The 22253-nt window shown below is 43.4% G+C and overlaps 4 protein-coding genes across 10 annotated transcripts in view; 2 read left to right on the top strand and 2 right to left on the bottom strand.

Annotated features, from left to right (window-relative positions):
• Positions 1-77: 77 nt before the first annotated feature.
• On the top strand, positions 78-1677 carry LOC135947710 (peptidyl-prolyl cis-trans isomerase B-like). 3 transcript variants are annotated; one of them, XR_010575705.1, is made up of 6 exons: positions 78-276; positions 329-656; positions 712-794; positions 856-998; positions 1175-1347; positions 1408-1677. XR_010575705.1 is itself a non-coding variant. In XM_065496627.1 (5 exons), exons 1-5 carry the CDS (start codon positions 190-192, stop codon positions 1526-1528), a joined length of 762 nt encoding a protein of 253 aa, XP_065352699.1. In that variant the 5' UTR covers positions 78-189; the 3' UTR covers positions 1529-1677. The 3 variants fall into 3 exon arrangements, 2 of the variants coding, with proteins under 2 accessions (XP_065352699.1, XP_065352700.1); XM_065496627.1 differs by lacking the exon at positions 1175-1347; XM_065496628.1 differs by having other exon boundaries at positions 1175-1677.
• Positions 1525-10116, bottom strand: mop (myopic). Of its 5 annotated transcripts, none has more exons than XM_065496587.1 (21): positions 9751-10113; positions 9486-9688; positions 9225-9402; positions 9019-9163; positions 8855-8967; positions 8384-8802; positions 8194-8326; positions 8008-8142; positions 7361-7604; positions 7099-7304; positions 6668-7036; positions 4923-6035; positions 4597-4869; positions 4324-4371; positions 4073-4261; positions 3638-3931; positions 3144-3416; positions 2897-3081; positions 2536-2840; positions 2189-2326; positions 1525-2012 (listed from the first exon to the last, which is right to left on the bottom strand). In XM_065496587.1, the coding sequence occupies exons 1-21, from the start codon at positions 9835-9837 to the stop codon at positions 1714-1716; spliced, it is 5349 nt and encodes a 1782-aa protein (XP_065352659.1). In that variant the 5' UTR covers positions 9838-10113; the 3' UTR covers positions 1525-1713. The 5 variants fall into 5 exon arrangements, with proteins under 5 accessions (XP_065352659.1, XP_065352662.1, XP_065352661.1 ...); XM_065496592.1 differs by having other exon boundaries at positions 1845-2012; positions 2194-2326; positions 9751-10115; XM_065496590.1 differs by lacking the exon at positions 2189-2326 and having other exon boundaries at positions 9751-10116.
• Positions 10117-10183: 67 nt separating this feature from the next.
• On the top strand, positions 10184-11464 carry Sec61beta (Sec61 translocon subunit beta). The gene is made up of 4 exons (XM_065496630.1): positions 10184-10340; positions 10441-10541; positions 10798-10899; positions 11084-11464. The coding sequence occupies exons 1-4, from the start codon at positions 10338-10340 to the stop codon at positions 11169-11171; spliced, it is 294 nt and encodes a 97-aa protein (XP_065352702.1). The 5' UTR covers positions 10184-10337; the 3' UTR covers positions 11172-11464.
• Positions 11465-11504: 40 nt separating this feature from the next.
• LOC135947698 (uncharacterized) overlaps positions 11505-22253 on the bottom strand; it is a 35465-nt gene continuing 24716 nt past the window's right edge. Inside the window, exons 2-20 of the mRNA XM_065496593.1 lie at positions 19774-19924; positions 18902-19127; positions 18186-18308; positions 17798-18069; positions 17039-17361; positions 16747-16978; positions 16518-16682; positions 16312-16465; positions 16077-16257; positions 15791-16015; positions 15491-15738; positions 15256-15438; positions 14988-15197; positions 14752-14929; positions 14520-14691; positions 14307-14460; positions 14137-14249; positions 13877-14084; positions 11505-13246 (exon numbers count right to left, since the gene is read on the bottom strand). Coding sequence (XP_065352665.1) covers positions 12616-13246; positions 13877-14084; positions 14137-14249; positions 14307-14460; positions 14520-14691; positions 14752-14929; positions 14988-15197; positions 15256-15438; positions 15491-15738; positions 15791-16015; positions 16077-16257; positions 16312-16465; positions 16518-16682; positions 16747-16978; positions 17039-17361; positions 17798-18069; positions 18186-18308; positions 18902-19127; positions 19774-19894 — 4119 coding nt within the window. The 5' untranslated portion in view covers positions 19895-19924 and the 3' untranslated portion in view covers positions 11505-12615. The remainder of the gene's footprint in view (positions 13247-13876; positions 14085-14136; positions 14250-14306; positions 14461-14519; positions 14692-14751; positions 14930-14987; positions 15198-15255; positions 15439-15490; positions 15739-15790; positions 16016-16076; positions 16258-16311; positions 16466-16517; positions 16683-16746; positions 16979-17038; positions 17362-17797; positions 18070-18185; positions 18309-18901; positions 19128-19773; positions 19925-22253) is intronic.

Genomic DNA, 22253 nt, shown 5'->3' with positions numbered 1-22253 from the left:
CATCCATACACTGCACACCATCGCCCCCTTCTCTTTCAGTCTGCCCGCTGGATAACGCAGTCTGCTTGATTTTTTTATTCTCTCTCTCTCTCTCTCTCTCTCTCTCTCTCTCTTTCCCAGCCAGGAAATCTCCACGCGAAGAGGAGAAGAAGCGGCTAACGAAAACATCGAAAAGCTCCAACACGACAGATGCGGCTCCAGATGCGGACACCCACAAGAAAAATGAAGCTCGCCCTTGTCGTCCTCGCGTTCTCTGGAGCTTTCTGCACCATTTCTGTAAGAATTTTTTTCTATCGATTTTGCGGAGACTTAAGTTTCCGATTTGCAGGCCGACCAGCTGAAGGTGACTCGACAGGTATACTTTGACATCAAGATCGGCGAGCGCGATGTCGGCAGAATCGTCATCGGGCTCTTCGGCGATGACGTACCTAAAACCGTTGAGAACTTTGCCACGCTGGCCACCACGGGTCTCAACGGCAAGACCTACAAGGGCTCCAAGTTCCACAGGGTCATCCGCAGGTTCATGATTCAGGGCGGCGATATCGTAAATGGTGACGGAGCCGGCAGTGTAACCATATATGGCGGAAAGTATTTCGCGGACGAAAATTTCAACATCAAGCATCTCGGCCCGGGATTTGTCAGCATGGCCAATGCTGGTGAATATTTGAATCTTGATTTATCGTAGAAGTATTTTCAAAATCAATTTTCCAGGAAAGGACACAAATGGCTGCCAATTTTTCATCACAACTGTAGAGACTCCGTGGCTTGATGGGATTCACGTCGTGTTTGGAAAAGTAATTGAAAACTTGCAGATCAATAACGACGCATCTGACAAATATTCTGAAATTTTCTCAGGTTATCAAAGGACAGAGCATCGTGCACGAGATCGAGATGCAGAAAACCGACACCGAGGACCACCCTGAGGAGGACGTAGTGATCGTTGACAGCGGAGAGCTGCCACTGAACCTGCCCTTCATCATTGCTGACCAACCTTACGAGTAATTATCGGCTAATAATCGTGCAATCATAAACTTTGTAGGCATTTATGAGCTTTAATACCGATAGGCGCTAAACAAATCCAATTGCCATCTGCAGCGCCTTTAGTTTTAGTCATATGTTAACACTGCCAAAAAGCTCTCTTCCTAGATTAATTTGTATTTTTACACCATTGCAGCGAGAACTTGTAGAGCAAAAAATGCTGATGCAACTGTGATAGAAGTATTGCCAGTATTCGCATTATCCAACTAGGGCGTATTTCCACTTCACTGATATGCAATCCGGTGCGTTCCTAGAGCTTCCATTTATCCCCATCAGCGTTTCATTCTAGACTGTGATCACGACTGTGTTGTAAGCCAGCTATTGTGTGAATGCATCAATAAATTTCCACGTTCCTTTTAAAATTTGCAGCTTGTGGGACTGGGCGAAAGCTGCAGCAATTCCTCTGACTATGTCTTCTCTAATTTTACTATTTTTCCACTGGGTGATAAGGCAACTTGACAAACACCTCGAGAAAACGAAAATCGATTGACTTATGACGCAAATAGCAAAATTTAAAATTTATTTATCACCAGCAAGCTGAACAATCTGCGCATGAGAAATCTTAATTGTAAGAGCAGAACTATACAAAAAGCTGCAAATGCGTGTGCCGATTTTATCAATAAATAATTACAAAAAGCACCTACTTTGTTTATTTAAATAATGGGATAATTTGCGTCACTTCAGCGACCACAAAGGATCCAGCTTGCTCAAGGGGTCATCGTCCCCCTGAGGGCTGATGCTTCCTGTCAACGAGCCACGTTTTTTCTCAAAATCTTCCTTGCAAATTCGGCCCTTCTTTGTGTTCGACTTGTTGGGCGTGAGAGTGCTCAGGTCTGGGACGAGAGATGTCAGCTCCGACAGAGAAGAAACTGGCTGGGCGGCAGGAGGCTCAGCTGATTTCGATTCCTCTGCGGGTGGAGGCGGTGTTGCTGATTTCTCTGGCTGCGTTACGTTCCACTCAATATTTGCCGCACCTAATTGCAATAAATGAAACCATTTTAGCATTTCCGTATTGGCAACAACGAAAAATGTTCAACATAAAAGCCAGGCTTTAACTATTGGTCAGGAAAATTAAGGATCACTTTAAAAAAAAGTCATGGCAGTTACAGAACATCAAAATAAAGCGCAAAACTAAAATCTTTGAAAGTACCTAACCCCATTTTCTCGATTCCTGACTGAAGCTGACTCAAACTGCCAGCGCCAAGGAGGAAATCCTCAGAGGGATGGCGCACATGGGTTTTGGGAGCTAGCGGAGCATCAAAAGTCGATCTAGATGTCAAAATACCTCCTGCAAAAAGTTTTACAAGCTCAGCAGTGTAAGCCATGGCATCTATAAACGGCATAAAAACGTGAACTAACAATTAAACTTGAGAGCACCAACAAAAAGAGACAACATAATTTGCTTCAAATATAGATTTTTTGCCACCAGCATAAATGAAGTCTGCATCAACTCTTTAATTTAAGATCTACTTCAGAAAAATAATTCAAAGCGCTAACGTTTCATCAGCAGATCCTGGCAGTGGTAGAGAACTGCTTGATAGGCAAATAGCAGGTGCTGTCGGTCTCTCAAAGGGCCCCTGCGTTGGTGGGACATGTTGGCGGCCACCGTCAGAAGCTCTGGGAGGCCTGCTCCACAGCGGACCTCAGCCATTGCAGCGCTCAGCAGGCAGAAGAGGCCAGAGCGTCCGACTCCAGAGTGGCAGTGCACCACTACGGGACGCTTGGCCGACCTTTGCTGCGCGTGCTGGCTCAATCCCTCGGCCACAAACGAAAGGAATGTACTCGGGGAGTCGGGAAATGAGCTGCGTTAGGATTTTCATCAGGCACTGTTTCAGTTTGAATATGATTCTACTCTCACCTTCCAGGCCACACACTAAATTGTAGGTGAACTAGCACCCTTGACATTTTAGTTTCCGTGTGGGTTATCGAAATCAGTCTCTCAGTCCAGCTGGGCTTGGTGTTCATCGAGTTAAGCGACAGGCGCAGTTTGCCCATCGCCAGCTCTTCACCCCGTTGCGTTGGCCAGTAAATTTCACCATTAAGCTGCAGATAAATTCGACAGACATTGAAACGCAAGGTTCCGTATGATCAAGTTTACTAAATACCTCAGCATCACTCAGCAAGCAAATAACCAGTTCCACTTGCTGTTCCCAAATCATGGTCCAAAAGTCGACATAGGTTGAAGGCAGTGGAGCTTGCGTTAGAATGTACTCGCAACTTCTGGGGGAAATTCCCCTTATAAATGAAGCATTGATGTAATCATCTTTAGTTGATGGTAGCTCCACCCTTGTGTGATCAAACGGCAGAATGTCTGGGAACCTGTTTTTCATGGGATAGCATCGGGCCACAGATATGATTCTCTTGTGAGCGTCTTTTTCCTGGAAATTTATTTAAAATTTCAAGTAGTTTTCTACACCTCAATTTGGAGACATAATATGATTTGGGGTTTATTGTCCATTGAAATGAATGAATTATTACAACAAAAAGTGGTCAAAAGCCTCAAATTGGCAATTCCATATTTTCAGCTATGGACATAGGGTTCAAGAAATCATGCATGTAACTCCCAATTGTTAAACACCCATTTGAATTAAAGTTTAACCTGCAGTTCCTGGAGCTCCTTCCACTTTAGGTCCAGAGGTGTGGGTCCATTCAGGGTTTTATTGTTGAGGCCTTCCACCAGTTTTTCCAGTCTCTCGACCTCTTGCGTAAACTGAGCTAGGGCATCAGGTTCCGCATACGGATCTTTGCTTGGCACTGCTTCTTTCACCACAGGTTGGATGGGCATTATTGCTGGAGAAGATGCCTTCGGTGGTTCTACAGGTTGGGACTCAACGACTGGTGGTTTTGGGGCTGCAGCTTTAGATTCTACCGCCTCAGGTTGAGCAGCAGGAACCTAACAGAGTTTGTAAATACATATCATTTCAATTTCACATTTTTTTAAATATACTTTCACCAGATATATGTAATAATTTTAATGATGATGATTAAAATTGAATTGCTATACTTTAACCTTGTTTAAAAATTGCGATTATACCTTATTAGCAACAGGGTCCTTTGTAGGAGTACTGAGGACAACCTTTGCCTCTGGAATGAGAGGTGGTGTTGTAACGTTGAAATCTAGGCCAGCCAATAAATCCACATTTGAAGAGGAATCCGTCAAAACAGACTCTTTCTTGGGCGAACTGCTGTAGGTAGTTTGAGTCAATGCATCTGGCATCCTTGCCTGCATGTAAGTTGGATACTGAAAAAGTTTCTTAACTCAATAACAAGGAGTTGAAATATAACCTTAGGTGTATCCTGCAATTCACGAAAACCGGCATGCAAGACAGGATTCTACAAGACAAAATATCCCACCTTTTTAATAAGAGTGAGAGAACTGTTGTGAGAAGAGCCGCTTGTAAACAAAAAAGAGCATTAGTAAGGAAAGGAGGGCCCAAATCAAGGACCATAACACACCAGTCCATAAAAAATACTACTGAAAAATGATTTGAACTGAAAAGGTTTCCCCTACTAGGTATGTACACGCAGGCTAAATTACATGTTTCACATTAAACTGACCTGAGATGGAACTTGTTGACCGGGTGATCCCTGATAGTTAGGAATTGCAGCAGGGGGAGGCGTTCCATGCACATTTTGGTGGTACCCATAGTATGGGGCGTTGTAGTAAGACAATTGGCTTCCTTGTGCCGCATTGGTGCCGGCAGAATACTGGTTGGCGAATGTCTGACCTCCCACAGCAGTCTCGGACGTGTTGGTCTGGTGCATGTTGGATTTCCCAGCACTTGTGTACTGGCTCGCGTTGTTTGGTGCGGGAGATGTGTTGTACACCACCTGTAAATGCGATATGGTAGAAACATTGAGACAGCCGTGCAAGAATTATTTACATTTCCTGAATACTGGTGATGGCCTTGGTATCCACGAGAGTCAGAAAAGGCCGATGCAGTCTGATTGAAGGGGTAAGTGTACATGTAAGGATTCTGCCCATACGCTTGAGTCGCTTGTGGGGTGGTCACAGACGCCGAGTAGGTGGTTGGGGCGCTCTGCGAAGGGTAACCCTGCGCCTGTTGAGGGGTGGAAACTTGCCCTGGATAAGCCTGTGCTGCACCATGTGGCAGGGGAGATTGCTGCGGTAGGGGGACTGGAGAGCTCTGCGGTATTTGCGGATTTGCAGCAGGGTAACCATTTGGTGGCTGGGCTGGTTGAGGGGTGGAAACTGCAGTGGGGTATGACGATGGCTGGGGGGTCGAAACAGGGGCAGGGTAAGCCGAGGGTTGAGGGCTGGGCGTTGGAGCGGGGTATGTTGCGTGTTGAGGGGTGGAAACAGCAGCAGGGTTGTTGTATCCTGGCTGGTAGTACTGTTGAGGGTAGTTATTCAATGGCTTGGCTCCGTACTGCTGATGATTGTTAGTAGGGTACTGCTGCGGCTTGGGCTGGTACACATATTGCTGTGGTGGGTAGCCAGGCCTAGAAGGGGTCACGTTTTGGGCAGGGGAAGCGGGAGCTTGGTAGCCAGCAGGAGGGTAAGCTGGGGTCACTGCATACGAGTGGTTTGCTGGAGCCGGATAGGAGTAGGTTGGCGCTGTGTTAGATGTTGAGAAGGGTTGGGCATCATTGTTGACCTTAGGAAGCACTCCGTGGCTCAGCTGGTTCTGATGCATGTATGGCAGATTCTGCTGTTGCCCACCAAACTTGGGACCCTCCTGAGAATTCACGTTGTTGATCCGCTTTTCAGGTGGAGCTGCATGCGTGGCAGTCATATCTGGGCCGTTAGCGCCAACCTGGTTTGGTCTCACAGATGGAGGCCACTGCAAATTTTCAGCTGGAGCAGCGTTTGCAACCGGTGGGGGAGTATGTGTTGGCAATGGCGTTGACGCTACGCCAGGATTGTAGTTGTGGGGGTAGTATGGGTTGGTCGAGGGAGGAACCGCTCCTACTGATGGCATGGCACTCTGCATGTTGTTCAGGGGGGTGGAGATTTGTCCTCCCTGCTTCATGGCCTGTAACAAGAAGGATTATGTATTTTAATTAAAATACATAAGATTGTGGTGATTCTCCCTACTACTTGGTACACTAGACGTTTCCTAGGCAAGTTTCAGAATCTCTAGTACAACATTCGTTTCCAATTTACTCTTTCCAAATTGAATTTAATTATTTGATGTAATATCATGTACTGTAAATTCTGACAATATTTGATTTCAAAGAATTGTGTAGAGCATCAATAAATATGATTCAAATTATAAATTTCGGCATGAAGTTCTAACACCAGATTTCAAAAACCCTGGTTGATTTTGTGAAATAGAGTAAATAAGTAATTATCCTACTTGTCGTGTTTCAATCATACGACACCTACTTCTAGCCTTCTACATGTTACTTCAAGTTCAAGACTGAAATACCACAGAAAAACTAATTGAAACAATGCAGAATGATGTACAACTTGAATATTTAAGATTATGAGTTATCACTAACGACTTTTGTATGGGAAATTAATTGATCTGATAATAATATTGAAACGTGTAAGTTACATAATATTTCCAACTAAAAGTTAAAAATACAAAATTGTGTTAAGCTAGTGTAAATATTTATGATATTTCAAGGATCATAAAACTTGGATGTTGCTTTTAAGACTCACCTGTAGGTAGTCTTTCAGTTTAGGATTTCCTACAGTGGTACCAATGTCAGTTGTTGCGTGCTGCATGGGCACATTGGCCCTTTGCTGTTGCTGCCGCTCCTCCTCCTGCACTTTGCAGACAGACCTGACTCTGGTAAGCAGTTTTGACACGCTGGTTTCCAAACGGCAGTAGAATTCAAGACCCTTGTTAGCTTTGGCCAGCAAGTCTTCCCTGGCGTGGAATGAAGCTAGCAGGGCAGCGATCGTGCCTTGTCTCTTGCGGCTTGCGTTGCTTGCCGCCTTTCGAGAGGGCGCGTATCTGGCGTACGCATCGGTCAATGCTCTCAAGATATTAGCTTGGGCAGAGAGATTTTGCTCAATGATGGCCACCTGCAGATTGATGCAAGGTAAGAAAAAAATCCAAATTAAAAGCGTAGGTAGATATTTTTTACCAAAGCCTGATGTTTAGAGATTTCTTTGTCAAACACCACGTCCAAATGTCCTCCTTCAGACGCACTGGTGACAAGTTGGCCTGTGATGTCGTCCTTCAGGACTGACTCTCTGAGCTGGGTGGTCAGCATCGTCCGCTGACTGCTCATTTCTCTAACTTTAGCCACCAGGTGCGTCACTTCCTTGATGGTTTCCTGTTCTTCTACAGCTGTATTGAATAATGTTTATGAAGATGTAAATAAAGTAACTAGTGCGAGTGAATACTTTCTGCTCCAGCTCCAACTGTTTGCGGAAGTTCCATTGCAATTTCCTCGAGAGGCTTACAAAGCGTCCTCAAATTTGCAACATGCAACGACATGGCTTTGTGAAGCGTCTGATTTGATTCGCCAGCTACGGAATGTGCTTTCCTGTACTTATTTGCTTCCCTTGTCAGTTCTGTTGCAGCAATCGATGGTGGCCTGTCAATGCCGAATGTCTCCTTCCAATTTTTCTCCTTCTCCAGCTCATCCTGAAATAAAAATGTTAGAATTGGAATTTATCATTTGGTGAAGTGATCAACTAATTTTTCAATGGATTTTGTGGCACTTGTAATAAAAAATTGTAAGCATTTTCATACTTTAACAAGTTTTGCAGTTTATTAATGCTAAAATTTAAAATAGTATCTCCTCCAAAAATTGTGAGCTTGCAGATATTATAATGTAGAAAAATTCAATTTCTGGTTTAAAATGTTTAGATGTTCTCCAGGTCAGCAGCATAATACATAAAATTTGCAATATTTATACCTTTTGTTATTTTATTTACCTATTTTTATAAATCATTTCTATGCCATTTTTTTCAAAGAATTGGTGACAAATTTTAACTAATGCAGGACACCTTTTTAATATTGGATGCTCCTTTGAACCAGAGCTTACCTTGAGAATCTGATCTGTTTCTTGCAGCATCGCTTCAACTTCGTGGTAAGTTTCCGCCAGTTTGTCCATGGCACTAACCAATTCTCTGACAGCCTCTGGTTGCGCACTCAGCGCTGCACACGCCTCAATCAGTTCCTGAAGAATTCCATTAAAGTCACATCATTTAAAAATCTTTTCCATGATTACGCCTGGAAGTTGGTCTCCATCAGAACCAACGTTTAGAGCATCCAGGTGGAGAGAGGACATAAAAGCGTTCAACTCAGTGTCTTTTTCTTCAACTTGCGTGCCAACTTTGCGAAGAAGTTTAGCCTTTTCTTCACTGAAAAAGATAAAAGCTCTAATAAATGGTTCCTCTCATTTGGTTTGGATAGCCAACCTGTACATTGATGATGCTTCATGTGCCCTGAGCGGAACTAATCTGGCGAAGACATCAGGGCCTGATACATCTCCATCGTTTACGTTGAAAGGTATTCCTTTTACCAGAGAGGCACCCTTCAAAGGTGGCAAACTGTCCTTGTCAGGAACCTTTTCATGGTAGATGTACTCATTGTCGTTGAAAGCAGCTTTCCTCTTCCCCTCCACCACATCCTGCGTGAACTGAAGCGCGTCTCCAATTACTTCAGTCAGTTCCAGGCCTTTTGCTAGCTTGGCGGCCTCTGTTAATTTCTCGCAGGCAGCCTGGTAAAAGGCCAAGCGCTCGCCCATTTTCTGCTGCTCCTCCATGGCTTGGCCTTGGTACAAGAGCGCGACGCAGTTGTGGTAGGCGATTTTAAAATTGATGTACTTGGACCAATTCTGAGCAGATTTGAAATGAAAATTCTAACAGATTTTGCTTCACGATTTTTACCTTGTGTTGTTTCGAACCAACTGTATCCAAAATAGAGCCTGCTTCTGAAGAATTTTGGTTCAGAATGCAGAGAGCTAGGTTGTAATATTCAACTACGTGGGCTCCAACTTTAGCTGCAAAGCAAACACTTCAAAATAGCGATATCATATTATCAAAAAACTTACCAATAATCAACGACTTTCTGCTGTCCATCATGCTCTTTTCCAGAATGCATTCTTGAGCCTGAGCTAGACAAATGTAGTTCAAGAACTGCATCAAGTCTGGAGACATGTCTGACCCTTTAGGTCTCCCTAATGTCTCCTTTAATTGCTGTTAAGTGGAAACATTATTTAATGATTTTAAATGCAGCAAGACAAAGGATATTTAATACTTGAAAGCACCAAGCAGCACACTGAAAGTGAGTGCAAGACATCTTCATTCCATCTGCGGTGGTCCTTCCATCAAAGCTACCTAGCTGAGAGTGCAAGGCCCCAATGTTGTACAGGATGCTTGCCATTTCATGCCTGATTGATGTCGTGCTGTACACAATGTTTGTGTAGATGTCAATCCTATAGCACAAAAAATGTGTCATTAAACTGTTGAAATTCATACAAGGCAACAGAAAAAAATCTTAAAAAGTTGAATTTAATACCAGAAATAGGTGACAGAAGCTGCGCCTTCCTCCTGCATTGGGAATCGACTGAGCAAGAAGTGCAACTGGCAATAATATTTCTTGAGGAGCGCACACCCATCGACATCTTTGGAAACCCGGATTGCAGTGGCTCGAAGGCCTTCGATTTCATGGATTTCTTTAGAGTAGGACTCCGGGTCTTCGTGATAGTAGTCGCGAATGTACTGGAAAGAAGATAACACAAATTTAAATGCCGAATGATTCACCCTCCGGTAAAACTATTTACGCCTCGCAGCTTGTGTCCAAATTCGGTGTTCTCGGGACTTTGCTTCAGCTCGAAACTGAGCATCGGCAAACGAGGAACCGCCTCCATTGCGGTCACTCTGAACTCACGTCGTAAATTGACTCAAAACCAAAATTTGTAGGGTTTGTTTTGGGTTTGACAGAAAAGCGAACAAAATCAAGTGATTCGTGACGTCACACACGTCCAATCCAATGTTGCCGTCCAACTGAAGGCTTCCATCGGCTAATTTAATTATGGGTCTCCTTAAAATTTTGAGTAACCAACTTGTTTGGCATCTTATTATATTTGATTAAGAGTTATTTATTTGCTAGCTAATGTAATAAAAAGGTAATTTTGGCAGAATTAAAAGTTATTCAAACATTTTAAAAAGTTGCCGCCGATACCTTTGTGCTTTGTGTTTATTCCTCAGCTGTCTAGAGTCTAGACAGTTATAACAGCATGTTGGCAACACTGCGGTATGTTGGTGACCTCTCCTCCACTCCGGCTGACGTGGAGAAATCAAACACGAAGCAAAACGTCGACGTGAACACCATCGCAGTTCTGTTTTTGCCCTCAACCTCCTCAGAAAGATGGTACGACTTTGGAAATCACATTTTAACTTTTGTAAACTTGCAGATTAACGAGCCCGCCTTTCATCAACAAATTATCTAATTCAATTTTTGTAATTTTCAGCCGGCTTCCCCGAGCTCTACCAATGTGGGATCAAAATCGCCCTCGATGAAGGCTGGTGCTCAGCCCAGGGCTTCCAGCGGCGGCGGCGGAGTCGTCAAGAGGTGGGCAACGATTTCAGTTTCTGATTTTTCTAGTGTTCCATCCCACGTGATAATTCTTAGTTTTATAAACTGTATAATATTGTGTATTTTCTTGCTTTAAGACATGCTTTGAACCAGACTTTAAATGCATTAATTTTATCAACATATGGGTAGTTGAGGGGCTATGCTATTATATTGATTGAAATCTTTCAAAATATTTGTTGACAAATTTTAAATAGTATGCAATGTATTTAATTTCGCTTGTTAAATTTCATAGGAAAACCACTACTACAACAGCTGCAAGGAGCGGTCGCACTACTGGTGCCAACAGTGGTGGAATGTGGCGCTTCTACACAGATGACTCTCCTGGAATCAGAGTGTAAGAAAGAGTTTTTTTTCTATGTGAGGGTAAAGGATAATAAATCTGATCTAAAATATCAGCTTCTCAAAAATATTTGAAATTTATGAGATTGAAAAATATTTTGTGCCTTATAACGTGCAAAATATTTTATAATATTATGAGTGAAAAGCATCACAGTAATATTGTTTATTTTTCTTTGCAGTGGACCCGTTCCTGTCCTGGTCATGTCGCTGCTTTTCATCGCCTCCGTTTTTATGCTGCACATCTGGGGCAAGTACACCCGCTCGTAATGTATCACTTGAGACAAAAATCACACGAAGCATCGTCTAACCTGTCATGTCCCGAACCCTGCAAAAGAGACTCTTGTGCTGGAGCAAATGAAAATAATGAGCGAGAACCATTTTCATCGAAAAAGGGATGTGCTACCATTCCAATGCATGAAGAATTTAATCTAAAACAAGTGCTTCTGTTAATTTTTTCTCTTTATACGATTTCTTCTGGTATTTTGAATTCAAAATGGCTCATTATAAGTTATTATGTTGAAATATTGTGGTTGAATTAAAAAGACTCACTTTTTGAGAAATATCGGTGGTTTCTTTTCTAGCTTATCCGATTGAAACAACTTTTCCATGTTTTATTATAAATATATTATTTCAATACGTTTTATTGGTTACAACAACTATGTAGAGCAGTGCGTCAGATTTAAATTAGTATTCATGATGATGTATTCTGACCATGAAAGGTATCTATCATTTGACAAAACTGAGCAAAAAAACCAAAGTAATATTTTGATTTTCCCTTCATCTATCAATATCGAGCTTCTGGTTAGCGACTAGGGATACTCGGTCTTTAGAAGCTATTGAAAACACAAGTCCTGCTTGGGTGTTCAATACGAAGACGCAAAGCTATTTCCAATATCTTTTTGTCCTGCAAAATAACATGCAATAACGTAGACATAGATTTATAAGAATTTTCCTAACTCACAGTTACCAACAGCGATAAAAATAGTGAATTTGCCCTTCGTTCAACTCAGAGTAGTATTGGTTTTACATGATAAAAAAAGTTGCGTAGATAATTCATTAAAATTTTAAGAAGTAAAAATCTTAAATATCTAACTGATCCGTAAAATTAGCATTAACAGTTACGTAATTTTGATTTTAAAAATTAACACGTCAGGTACATTCCGTGATTCCTCTACAAATCGTAAGCAAAGAGGGAGTTTGTTCAGTATGCAAGATTTCCATCGTGTCTTTTCGGACCGTTCTCCAGAATTAGGGCAAAATTAGCGTTTGCGAGAGATTCGGACACATCAAACATGAAATAGCGATTAAAATGAACACTTAACGTTGAAACAGTCACTGCCGTACTCCTTACTAACTGGGGGTTGTACTGAATGTGTATGTGTTGGTGAACTAAAAACTAGCTTTAAAGCAAGCTAAGTTGCGTGTTTGTTTTATGGATCACAGGAACTAACGTAAGAGTTAAAAAAAAATGGTAGACTTCTACTGGGGCGTTTTGGGTTGACACCAACTTCGAAAACAATACACGCGTGTATAATATGGCCGCTTAGACATGAGTATTGAGACATAAATAGACGGATGGAGAGACGTAGAGTGCCGAATTTTCGGCGTCTTTTTACGTGAAACGTCCAAACACTACGACAATAGGACTCATTCAAATGCACTCCCGAGTGCGCGGTTTGGCGCGGTACTGTTGCGACTAGCCAACGTTGAGCTACAAGACGGAGGTGATTTCAGCCGCGTCGTCTTTTCTCCTGACGTCGTCTTTTCTTCTGGTGGGGAAGACTGTGCTGTACTTGGCCATGGGCATGCGACGCGGTGTCATGTAGGCGCCGCCATTCTCGATGTAGTCGGCTGGACGCGGCGGCGGTGGCAGCATGGGCACGTTGACTGCGCTCGGTGCCACCATTTGGTGGTCAACGCCTCGCATGGCCAGCAGCGGCACCGTGTCGGCAGTGGTGGGCGGCGACGCGGCCGCCGCCTGGCCGCGGGGGCCGCTGCTCGGTGGGCCCGGGATCAGCGGGTACTGCACGTCGTGGCTGGTGGCCGAACGCAGCAGCTTGGGATCCGAGTCGAAAGTGGCCGTCGGCGAGTTGGGCGTGGTGGCGGCGCCGCCGCCCGACAACGACCGCTGTCGGTTCTTGACCGGCGCCACCGAGCACTTACGCGTCTTCTCTGGCAGATTCAGCTCCAGCTGCGCCGTGTCCTCCATCTGTACCGAGGCGAGCGGCACGTCCAGGCATGGCGCGATCAGACGCGGGTTGTTGGCCAGGAACTCAACCACTTCAGGGGAGGTGATGCGGTTTTTGTACTCCTTCGCCCAACACGACCGAAGCAGCGTTTCCCTGCAAAAGTTTAGCATTGTCAAACTATACATAGTTGGTACAAGCACGTGAGGTTGTAATTTTTCAGATGACATTTAATGCAGCTTTCTTGGTGCATAGCGAGAGCTGCTTATTTTCCCTAAGAGAAATGCATAGTACCCGTTGTACCACTCTTGCTTGTAATGAATATGGGCTGCAACCAGCAGTCGGAACTAGTTTTGAGCAAGACACATGGAAAATAAACAGCTCTTGATAAACAAAGGAATCTAAATGTAATATATCATCTGAAAATATATTAATTAATGTATTATATAATTCGAGTGCACCGCGCGTCGACTCGCTGTACCCTCCGCTGTAGCAGCCGCCTGGAATGATATGCCACCCGCACTGAAAGACTGTTCAGCGGCACAGTTTCCCTTCATATATGTAAGGCGTATGTGACAGCAAGATTTTTATGTGTTTCTTGCGTCTTTAATTTCGTCTTGAAAAAAAGTTCCTCTCATAGATTTCTTAATTTGCTTCAAATTACTACAGCTTTTAACTAAAGTCGCACAGATGTATTATTTCACTTTTTACTCCCGCTCTTTTTTACTCATTGACAACATTTTTGTTTTTTACTGATCATTCTAAATTAATTTGGCGCATACTTACAAATTTGGTTTCACGTTCTTTGGAATGGAAAGAGTGTTTCCTTTCTTGACAAACTCCAGGACTTGGCTATTGCTCATGCCTTGGAATGGAAAGCTGCCAAATGTGATGATTTCATAGAGAAGCACTCCATAGGACCAGATGTCTGATTGAGGGGTGAAAATTCCAAGCTCGAGACTCTCTGGTGCCATCCACCTTACAGGCAGCATTCCTGGAGAATAATTTATAAAACCCAGCCACTATTTAAAAAGTGAGTTACTTACCCTTTCGATTGAACTTGTAGTAGTCACTCTCAAACATGGCCCTGGTCATTCCGAAATCGCCTAGCTTGACTATTCTGTTTGCGTTCACCATGCAATTTCGACAAGCCACGTCCCTGAAAAATTCATTTTACAATTAGTTTAAATATAAATTCTGAACAAAGCAATCAAACCTGTGGACGAATTTGAGATCAGCCAAGTATGTGAGAGCTCGAGCAACGTCCAGCGCCATGTTAGTGAGTCTCTTACTGTTGATCTCTTCGTTCTCCTCGGAGCTGCGCTCGGTAACTAAATGACGACGTGCTAATAGGAATGTTTTCAGATCACCTGAATGAAATAAATGCATGGTATTAGTAAGACACAATTTCGTCAAACGACTGCTTTACCATAGAGCATAAACTCCATGATTGTGTAGACGGGCTCGTTTTTGGTGCACACCCCCAACAGTTTGACGATGTTTTGATGGTCGAGCCGCTTCATGACTTCAGCCTCGCTCAGGAAATCCAGCTTAACCTCTGTTGTCGAGCCTAGTTTCAAAGTTTTCACAGCAACAGCAACCTGTAGGTGGGATGAATAATTGTTTAATTCAGCGTCAATATATGTGCTGATGAAACTAACCCATCCTTTTTCTCCGAAATATGCTTCACCGCCATACACAGTGCCAAACGCACCTTCGCCTAGCTTGCGGTTTACAACCACTTCTTCTCTTGGGATTTCCCACTTATCGAGACTATTAGGGGGTGGCAGACCGTCAATTCCCATGGACTGCATGTATCTTTTTGCCTCCCTCTCGTACCTGAGAGCAGAAATGACAGCATTAATTGTTAACAGCAATGATTAAATCAGTGATTTACCTTCGCTTCAAGTAAAAGAATGTGTAGATGGCAATACTGCCCAAAACTCCAAAGCCAAGTAAATTAACTATAATAATAGCTGTCTCGCAGGAACAGTCGAAGAACTTAGCAACCGGATCAACGAAGCAAGATGGTGGCGGTTCAGTGCCATCCTCTGGCTTAAGGCCGTCAGGAGACAGCCAGTGTAAAGCAGATTCGTTAAGTTCCAACCTGAGATTAAAATTGTTAATAAACACACAACGATTTCATTCAGCAACTTTATAATCACCTCCCCCCGATGATTTCGCCTCTGATTTCGGAAACATTGGGATAGAATGAGCCAACAATGTTGGTCCTGTTGTTGATCCACTGCATAACGTTGACGACGGAAACTCTGGACGGTCCATTGTTGAACTTAATGTGCCCAGACACACCATTAAAATCGGTATTATTCAAGTGCTTGACGAAAGCCCTAAATTTTATTTTAGACCAATCTCGTTCAACATAGCTTCAATATATTTTACCTTGAGGCCTCATCTGTGTGCAAATCTGCAACGTAGGATTGGTTTTCTTGGAAAAGTTTGTCCAAGGCGTATGCGTAGGCCCAGACAGCATCGTTTGAATATCCTCCGTAGTTGGACGGCTCTATTTTATGCTTATTGCATCTGTTCTCGTAATCCCTCCTCCACTCTCCAACTGTGATTCCTTCCTGCATTTTGGCTTCGTTCGGAGCGAAGTAAGCGTGCGTCAAAGCAAAGTGACCGTTGATGGCCTGAAAATGGACATTGAAGAAACGTCACTCAGGCGCCATTTTGAACCTTTACCTCTATCATTTGCTGAGTGGTGCACTCGATTTTCTCGTGTTTAACCTTGTTGTAATGGTCAGTGTCGTACCACCGAGTCTGCAGCCACAGAGGCAGAAACCAAACGTAGCCCTGCTTGCTGGTCATTTTAAGTCTGTAAGCCTCACACATCAAGGTCCTCGCGGCATCGTCGTACACATCAGCAATTATGATTCTCGCAGATTTGCTTCGCAGGTCGTCCAGATACTATATTACAAAATTATTTTTTACAGTTTAAAGCGCAAAGTGAGAAAAATTATTTTAATACCTGGGACATGGCGACTTCGCTTCGCTCTCGTGGAAATTTCCTGTTTGCTACAAAGATTATTCCGTGCTGCTGGATGTAATCATGCATGTGCGATATATATTCGGTGTACTTCTGCCCGTCTTCAGTCAGCGCTGCTACCCTTTTCCAGCCGAGTTTATTGAAAAGCGACAGGTAGACATATCTGAGCAGAAGAAATAACATTAAAATTACACAAATTCTCTGCGGAAGGGCTTACTTGTATTGCTTATTCTCGCCAATGGTTCTGAAGAAAAACGGGTATTTATTTCTGTCTGAAAAACTAGCACCCTCAGCACTGTAACTGATTACAACGGTCCTGTAGTGTCTTGAGACACCGGCCAGGGGCTCAACGGTATCAGAGCAAGCGGGACCTGAAATGCGCCATTTGTAAAAAGGACTAAAATATATTCGTATCGTCATTACCTAAAATTCCAGCAAGCTGATTGAAATACGGGAGCCTGATGTAGTCAATAAAGTTCTTCATGACTGTGTCAGCCTTGCACTGCCCATCAAAAGCTAATAGTTTCAGTGTGTAGTCCCTGAGCACGTCTGGATTGTTGTTGACTGCTTTGACCGCGAATGATGCAGCTGCAGCGGAACATTATTTGACTTGAGAAATCGAGTATAAATTTTAAATGGATCGCTCGCTCACCTGCCATGATACCCTTGGCTGTGTACACTTCACCACCCATGGGGAAAATTCCTCCAATGTAGATTTTCGTCCTTTCGTTGTCATCGGACGGAATCCATTTCAACCAAATATCCTCATGCGTCCTTAACCACTGACAACCAAGGTCTCTGAATCCGTAACTTTCATTTGTGGTTGTGTAGTTCGTGAGTAAGTCTGCATATTCGTAGTCTTTTAATTCGTATCGATGCACAGCCTATAGTTAAAAACATATTTTAAATAAAAAATCAAATCGCTGCTCACAGAGTATAATTACCTCATATGCAACCCTCGCGTTGAATTTCAGGACGCTCCAAGCGACTTTGGCAGACCGGTGAGGGGTGAGTTTAAAGCAAGGCCACTCCGAGGACGGGCCGTAGGTTTCGCAGGAGGGGAAGCTGATTGATGTAAACTTCTTGGGATCCCTAGCCGTTAGGGGTCCTGGAGTCCAATTCAAGGAGATGACGGCTTTGGGATTGTCTAACAGGTTCAAACTGTCAGCAAACTGCTCTGTCACCGACTGCAGGTGAGGGCCGATCCAGACCACCCTGACGAACAGCTTCAGCGCGTTGATTTGTTTAATAACAAATTCGTTGTTATCTGAAAATTCATGAGTTGGCTGCTATTTTTCATCTCTCACTTCCTTATCGCGTTTGGGGGTTATCCACCAGGTCAACTGGCTGTGTTTCGACTCTGGAGGTCAGGCCTGTCTGATTTTATCTTGTTTACAAGATTGGGTGCCAAAATCACCATGCAGATAAGGAAAAAATTATAGCATGCGGTGCGATAATGGCACTTGTGCTTCATAATCCAAGATTCTTGTGAACTTGTGAAATTAATCTCAAAAAGAGATAAAAAGAATTGCGCTCCTTGGAATTAAATGAATGCTGTTATAACGGTTTGTAATATTTTAAACAATTTTTACACTTCTCCCTTTCTCTGTCCCTCTATTTTTTATGAGATCGCGCCGCGCGACAAGTGTGAAAAGTGCAGCGTGCAGCGAAAAGGAGAGACTCTGTCGTTAAGTGGTTATTACCTGGGTAATCTGCTAGGAGAGTGGCACATTTTGCTTTGCCCTTGCTGTTTTGTAGACACTGGTCGGGGGTGTAGACGCCATTTGTGCAAAAACTTTTTTCGCAAAAATAGCCTTTCCCCGTTTTCGAGTACTTGAGGAACTGGCTGATGTCTTGATCGAACAGGGTTAGCCACTCTGGTTTCGTTAGCACTCTCCAGTGATCGGGGGATGGCTGGTTCAGCAACTGGCTTTTGTAGTGACCAATAGTCGAGGTTGGGATGGTCCAACTAAAGCTGCAAAATTATTTAAAATTGGAATTACCATTTTTTTTAGAAAATATTATGAAAAATTAAATCAAGCAATCCCAATCGACTATTTATTTGTAATAGAATAAAATGTGAGCACGAACCTCCCGCCTGGTCCCGAGTTTCCAAGATCTTCCACGTCCAGAGAACCCCTGTGACTGTTAGGGAGCGAAAGGTCCTCATTTGCAGCCATCATAATTTCCAGGTTGATCATGTTTGGAGGATGCCTAACAAAGAGGATCAATTAACTTTTCGTCCTCAGAAGAGCACGTGCTTTTAAAAATACGCATAGACAATGACGGGCTTGGCTGAGGCGCCTGACCGTCAGTTGCGCTGGGCTAATATTTGCTCGCTAGGTCTCTCGGTCGGCAGCAGCGATTTCAAGGTTGGAGCGAAATGACATTGTTTGTGGCACCATTCTTATTCAAGAGGCTCCGCGTGTGATGCAAAAGATACCAATCTACGCGTTTGAGTCAACGCACTTGAGCTCTCTCGACAATGGAAATTATTTCATCAAGTATAGGTCCACTCTGATTGCACACTTCCTTTTTCTTGTGCCGGAATTCGCTCCAAATCGCCACTGCATAATTGAAATTTATGGATATAGGCTTGAAACGCAAAGTCGCCGTCGTTCGTGTGCGCTTAAGATAACACGTTCTATACTTCTGACTGACAACGAGTTACCCTTCCGGCCAACGTAAATAAACAAAGATTTAACTCTAAGCCAGTTGTTTAGAGCATCTTTCAAGCTCCACGATAAATGAAATTTAAGTATCTTTGTCACTAAAGCTTTTTGGGTTAAATTTGAAATGTTACTTACGTGATATTTGACGTGCCGCCATCTGGTTGTTTGAAACCGATGATCGCGTTGGTCGAGTTGAATTTGTCGTCAACTACGTTGACCGTGATGTAAGGATAGCCCAACGCCTCTTGGAGGAAAATTGCGAATACATTAGTGAGCACCTGGTGTGCTGGACGGGTAGACGTCTCGAGGGTGAGAAACATGGTTTGTCCTCTGTAGAACAAGAACCGTTTCGGATGCACTTCTGCAATCAGAAGATTTTTTTATTTATTATCATCCAGAGGCGTAAACTTGAGGAATGAGAAGAATAAGTAGTTTTGCTCATGTTCTTTCAGGGGATCAGCGCAAGTCTCACAAGGAAAAAAGAAAAAATAAACACACCAAAGTTGTAGTGGCGAGCGTATTTTCCATTTTTAACAATCGTCGTTGCGGCAGGAAACCTTAGCGTCAATAGAAACTGGCCTTCATTATGCTTGCGGTGTGGAGACTTGATTTTTTGGCCTATGAAGGCAGGAAACTCGCAGAAAGCGCCAAAAGGCAGGAAGTGGGTGGACTTATGAGCTGCGTTATGCTCGAGGAATAAAAAAAGTCGTGAAAAGGGTGAATTATGCAGCACCTTGATGTGCGTGCTGCACGGTTTGCCTATCCCGTGGCAATCTTAGATTTTTAATTTTTGATAAGCAAACACAAAAATTAATTTTTCTTTTTTCGTCAGACCAATAGATATGGAAGCGGAACGAATTCTTTATTAAATATTAATAATTATGACGCGCTTGTGACGCAGAACGATACGGGTGCCTTACCCATCGAAGCAATTTTTAACACGATGCACATTAAATTGTCACGTCAACAACTCTTTTTCACAAAGTTACCTTGCTGACAGTACCGACCTGTGATATGATCGAGACATCTTTGTCCTCTTGAAGCTGAAGAAGCTTGCGGACTGGAAATGAAGAGTACCACGACGCAGATGAACAACGCCGTGGGACCGAAGACGCCCAAGGGCTGCATCGCGTTTCTCAATCCGACTCGCGTCCGCAACTGAAACAACACATAAAAACATAAGCATACAGTTGCAATTATGGCAATATTTGATAGGACCGGACAAAAAAAGCAAAGGAGACATTTCTCAGAAACATTATCTAATCGATTCGAGCACAGCCTCTGTGCAGCTTGACTTATCTTGACGGTGGATATTTTGCGATCAATCTCGTGTGTTTATACAAGCCGCGGAGGCACTTAGAAAATAAATAAAGAGCAGGAGGCGGCATATGATTATATTAAATCTTCATAAAGGGAGGAGATCAACTTGTGTGCCAATTAAAAATATGTAAAATCGTTGTTTACAAAGCACATAACTCGCAACAAAACCTTTTGCTGTCCACGCATATTTCAATTTCTCTGAAAACAACGAGACTGGAAACGCCTTGAAACTCCCATATACCTGTGAACATGTTTTGGGACGCAAGGAGGTGCTAAGGGGCGATCGCCTTGAGGTGCAATTACGCTCGTTGGCACCGTTGTAGCTATTGTTGGCAAAATCGGATTCGCTTTTGAAGCTGTGTGCGCTATTTCGAGTTGCACCGCCGCCGCCAATAGAGGTTAATGGAACCATAAAATTCAAATTTGACGCCTGCTCGCTCCTTGGCCAGACGGCAAACATGATTAAACGCTAATTGTGCGCGCGGGTCGCTAAGTAGTAGAGAGCGGTGAGTGCCCGCAATAGCGCATTTCGGCACTCTAGCAAAGGATCGCAAAAAAGAATGTACCGTTTGTGTTTTTTGGCGAAAATTTGAAGGTTTATTTAAATTTCAGCAAACTAGGGTGGCAGAAGAGAAAGTTTAACTATTGTTACTTAAGCTCTCTTTATAAATCAACAGAAAGATGGTAAATTAGCTAAAACCAGTACGGAATGTGTGATATTTTCAGTTTTGCAGAGCTTTGACTATTCAGACCAAACCTTTAAATAAAAACATTTTTTCAGCGATTATGGTGAGTAAAATATAGACACGCAAATGAGGATAACGAAGCCACGTGGAATCATGTTCGCAAATGAGCTCCGGCTCGACTTGTGCCTGATTCGGTTTACGACCAAACTTACTTTGCTCGCAGGAATCCAGTCGGCACGGCAGGTAGTACTCACAGTTGTAAGTGCGCAATTAAAAAGCTACTCGACAAGTGAGCATTGCATGATGGAAACACGAGATGCCCGCGCGCAATAATAAATAATCCACCACCGCTCTGCTCGTGTTGTGTTTGTGAACTGCGTATATTCAGTTTGGACGAATTCATCACCGAGAGCGGTATACGTGAGTGAGAGCTGGACAATAAAAACGGAGCATTAATTCGGCCGACAGATTTCGATCTTGAGGTTACGCTAGCATGGGAATTGGCTCGTTCGCATCATGTCGACGTGACTCGTCTGCGCGGGGATGAATTTATGGGCTATTCGCGCAAACACGTATTTTAACGTGGCGCCGCAGCAACAGTGTAGTAATTACAATTGCAGTCCACGACCGCAATCTGCCATTGACGGACTAAACAGGATGTTCCACGCTGCTTTTATGAAATATTGCGAATTTGTCCTCGCCCCTCTTAAATTTTCCCTTTACATTTTGATTGGACCATACGTGAAGTACGCCTGGCTTTATAATTCCAGATGGTAATTTTTAAGGTCAGGAAATATCTCCGAAAGATTGGGGAAAATGATAGCATTCACAGAGCAGACTGGTATTTAAAAAAATAAATCGCTGTCTACCTTGTCAAGAAACATATAGCGAAATTGTTGCCGGAAAAAAATAATCTTGTTTGTTTGCCTGAAAAAGCGAAACGTCAGACACTGAGCAAAAGTTAACGTTTTGCAAGAAGAGCCTGTTAGATGCCCGCGGCAAAAATCGCAAGTGTCTGACTGTCAAGTGTTGGGACGCGGAGTCACCGGCGTGTCTTTGAGGCTGGACGGCTTCCAACGTGTGCAGACGGCGACGGCGGACACGTCACGAGGCGCAATATGATTATCGCGAACTGCGCCTCGCATCACATGCCTTTCTTTAGTGGTGCCAACAGACGACAGCAATAGTGGAGGTAATTTTAGACAGTTTGTTTACTTTCCAAACATTTCCTGGGTGAGGGTGTCATTCTTAAGTAGCGCTCATTTCGCAGGCCATAAATTCACGCTTATAGAGGAAAGGGTAAAAACTTGTTTGTTATATTTTTAAAGTAAATGGCAATTCAAAACCCTTCCGTCCTTGACATGGGCCGCACAATTTATTTTCCGATTCCCACTCCTGAGACGGGAGCGTGTAATCGTTCCTCAAGCTAGGTTAGCCGTCGTGTTTTCCCACAGCCTCTAATGCTGGAGATAAATAGGCTT

This window comes from Cloeon dipterum, chromosome 1 (assembly GCF_949628265.1).
Source record: "Cloeon dipterum chromosome 1, ieCloDipt1.1, whole genome shotgun sequence".
Lineage (NCBI taxonomy): Eukaryota > Metazoa > Arthropoda > Insecta > Ephemeroptera > Baetidae > Cloeon > Cloeon dipterum.
Note: the sequence above shows the minus strand (reverse complement) of the source record. Positions and strands in the feature narration are given on the sequence as shown.

Excerpts from the sequence above, each read along its gene's own strand:
- LOC135947710 (XM_065496627.1), top strand. The coding sequence starts at position 190 with ATGCGGCTCCAGATGCGGACACCCACAAGAAAAATGAAGCTCGCCCTT. Across the intron at positions 657-711 it reads TGTCAGCATGGCCAATGCTG|GAAAGGACACAAATGGCTGC; the intron begins GTGAATATTTGA and ends TCAATTTTCCAG. Across the intron at positions 795-855 it reads TTCACGTCGTGTTTGGAAAA|GTTATCAAAGGACAGAGCAT; the intron begins GTAATTGAAAAC and ends AAATTTTCTCAG.
- mop (XM_065496587.1), bottom strand. The coding sequence starts at position 9,837 with ATGGAGGCGGTTCCTCGTTTGCCGATGCTCAGTTTCGAGCTGAAGCAA. Across the intron at positions 8,143-8,193 it reads ATGGAGACCAACTTCCAGGC|GAACTGATTGAGGCGTGTGC; the intron begins GTAATCATGGAA and ends GGAATTCTTCAG. Across the intron at positions 7,605-8,007 it reads AAACAGATCAGATTCTCAAG|GATGAGCTGGAGAAGGAGAA; the intron begins GTAAGCTCTGGT and ends TTTTTATTTCAG.
- Sec61beta (XM_065496630.1), top strand. Across the intron at positions 10,542-10,797 it reads GGCGGCGGAGTCGTCAAGAG|GAAAACCACTACTACAACAG; the intron begins GTGGGCAACGAT and ends TAAATTTCATAG. Across the intron at positions 10,900-11,083 it reads GACTCTCCTGGAATCAGAGT|TGGACCCGTTCCTGTCCTGG; the intron begins GTAAGAAAGAGT and ends TTTTCTTTGCAG.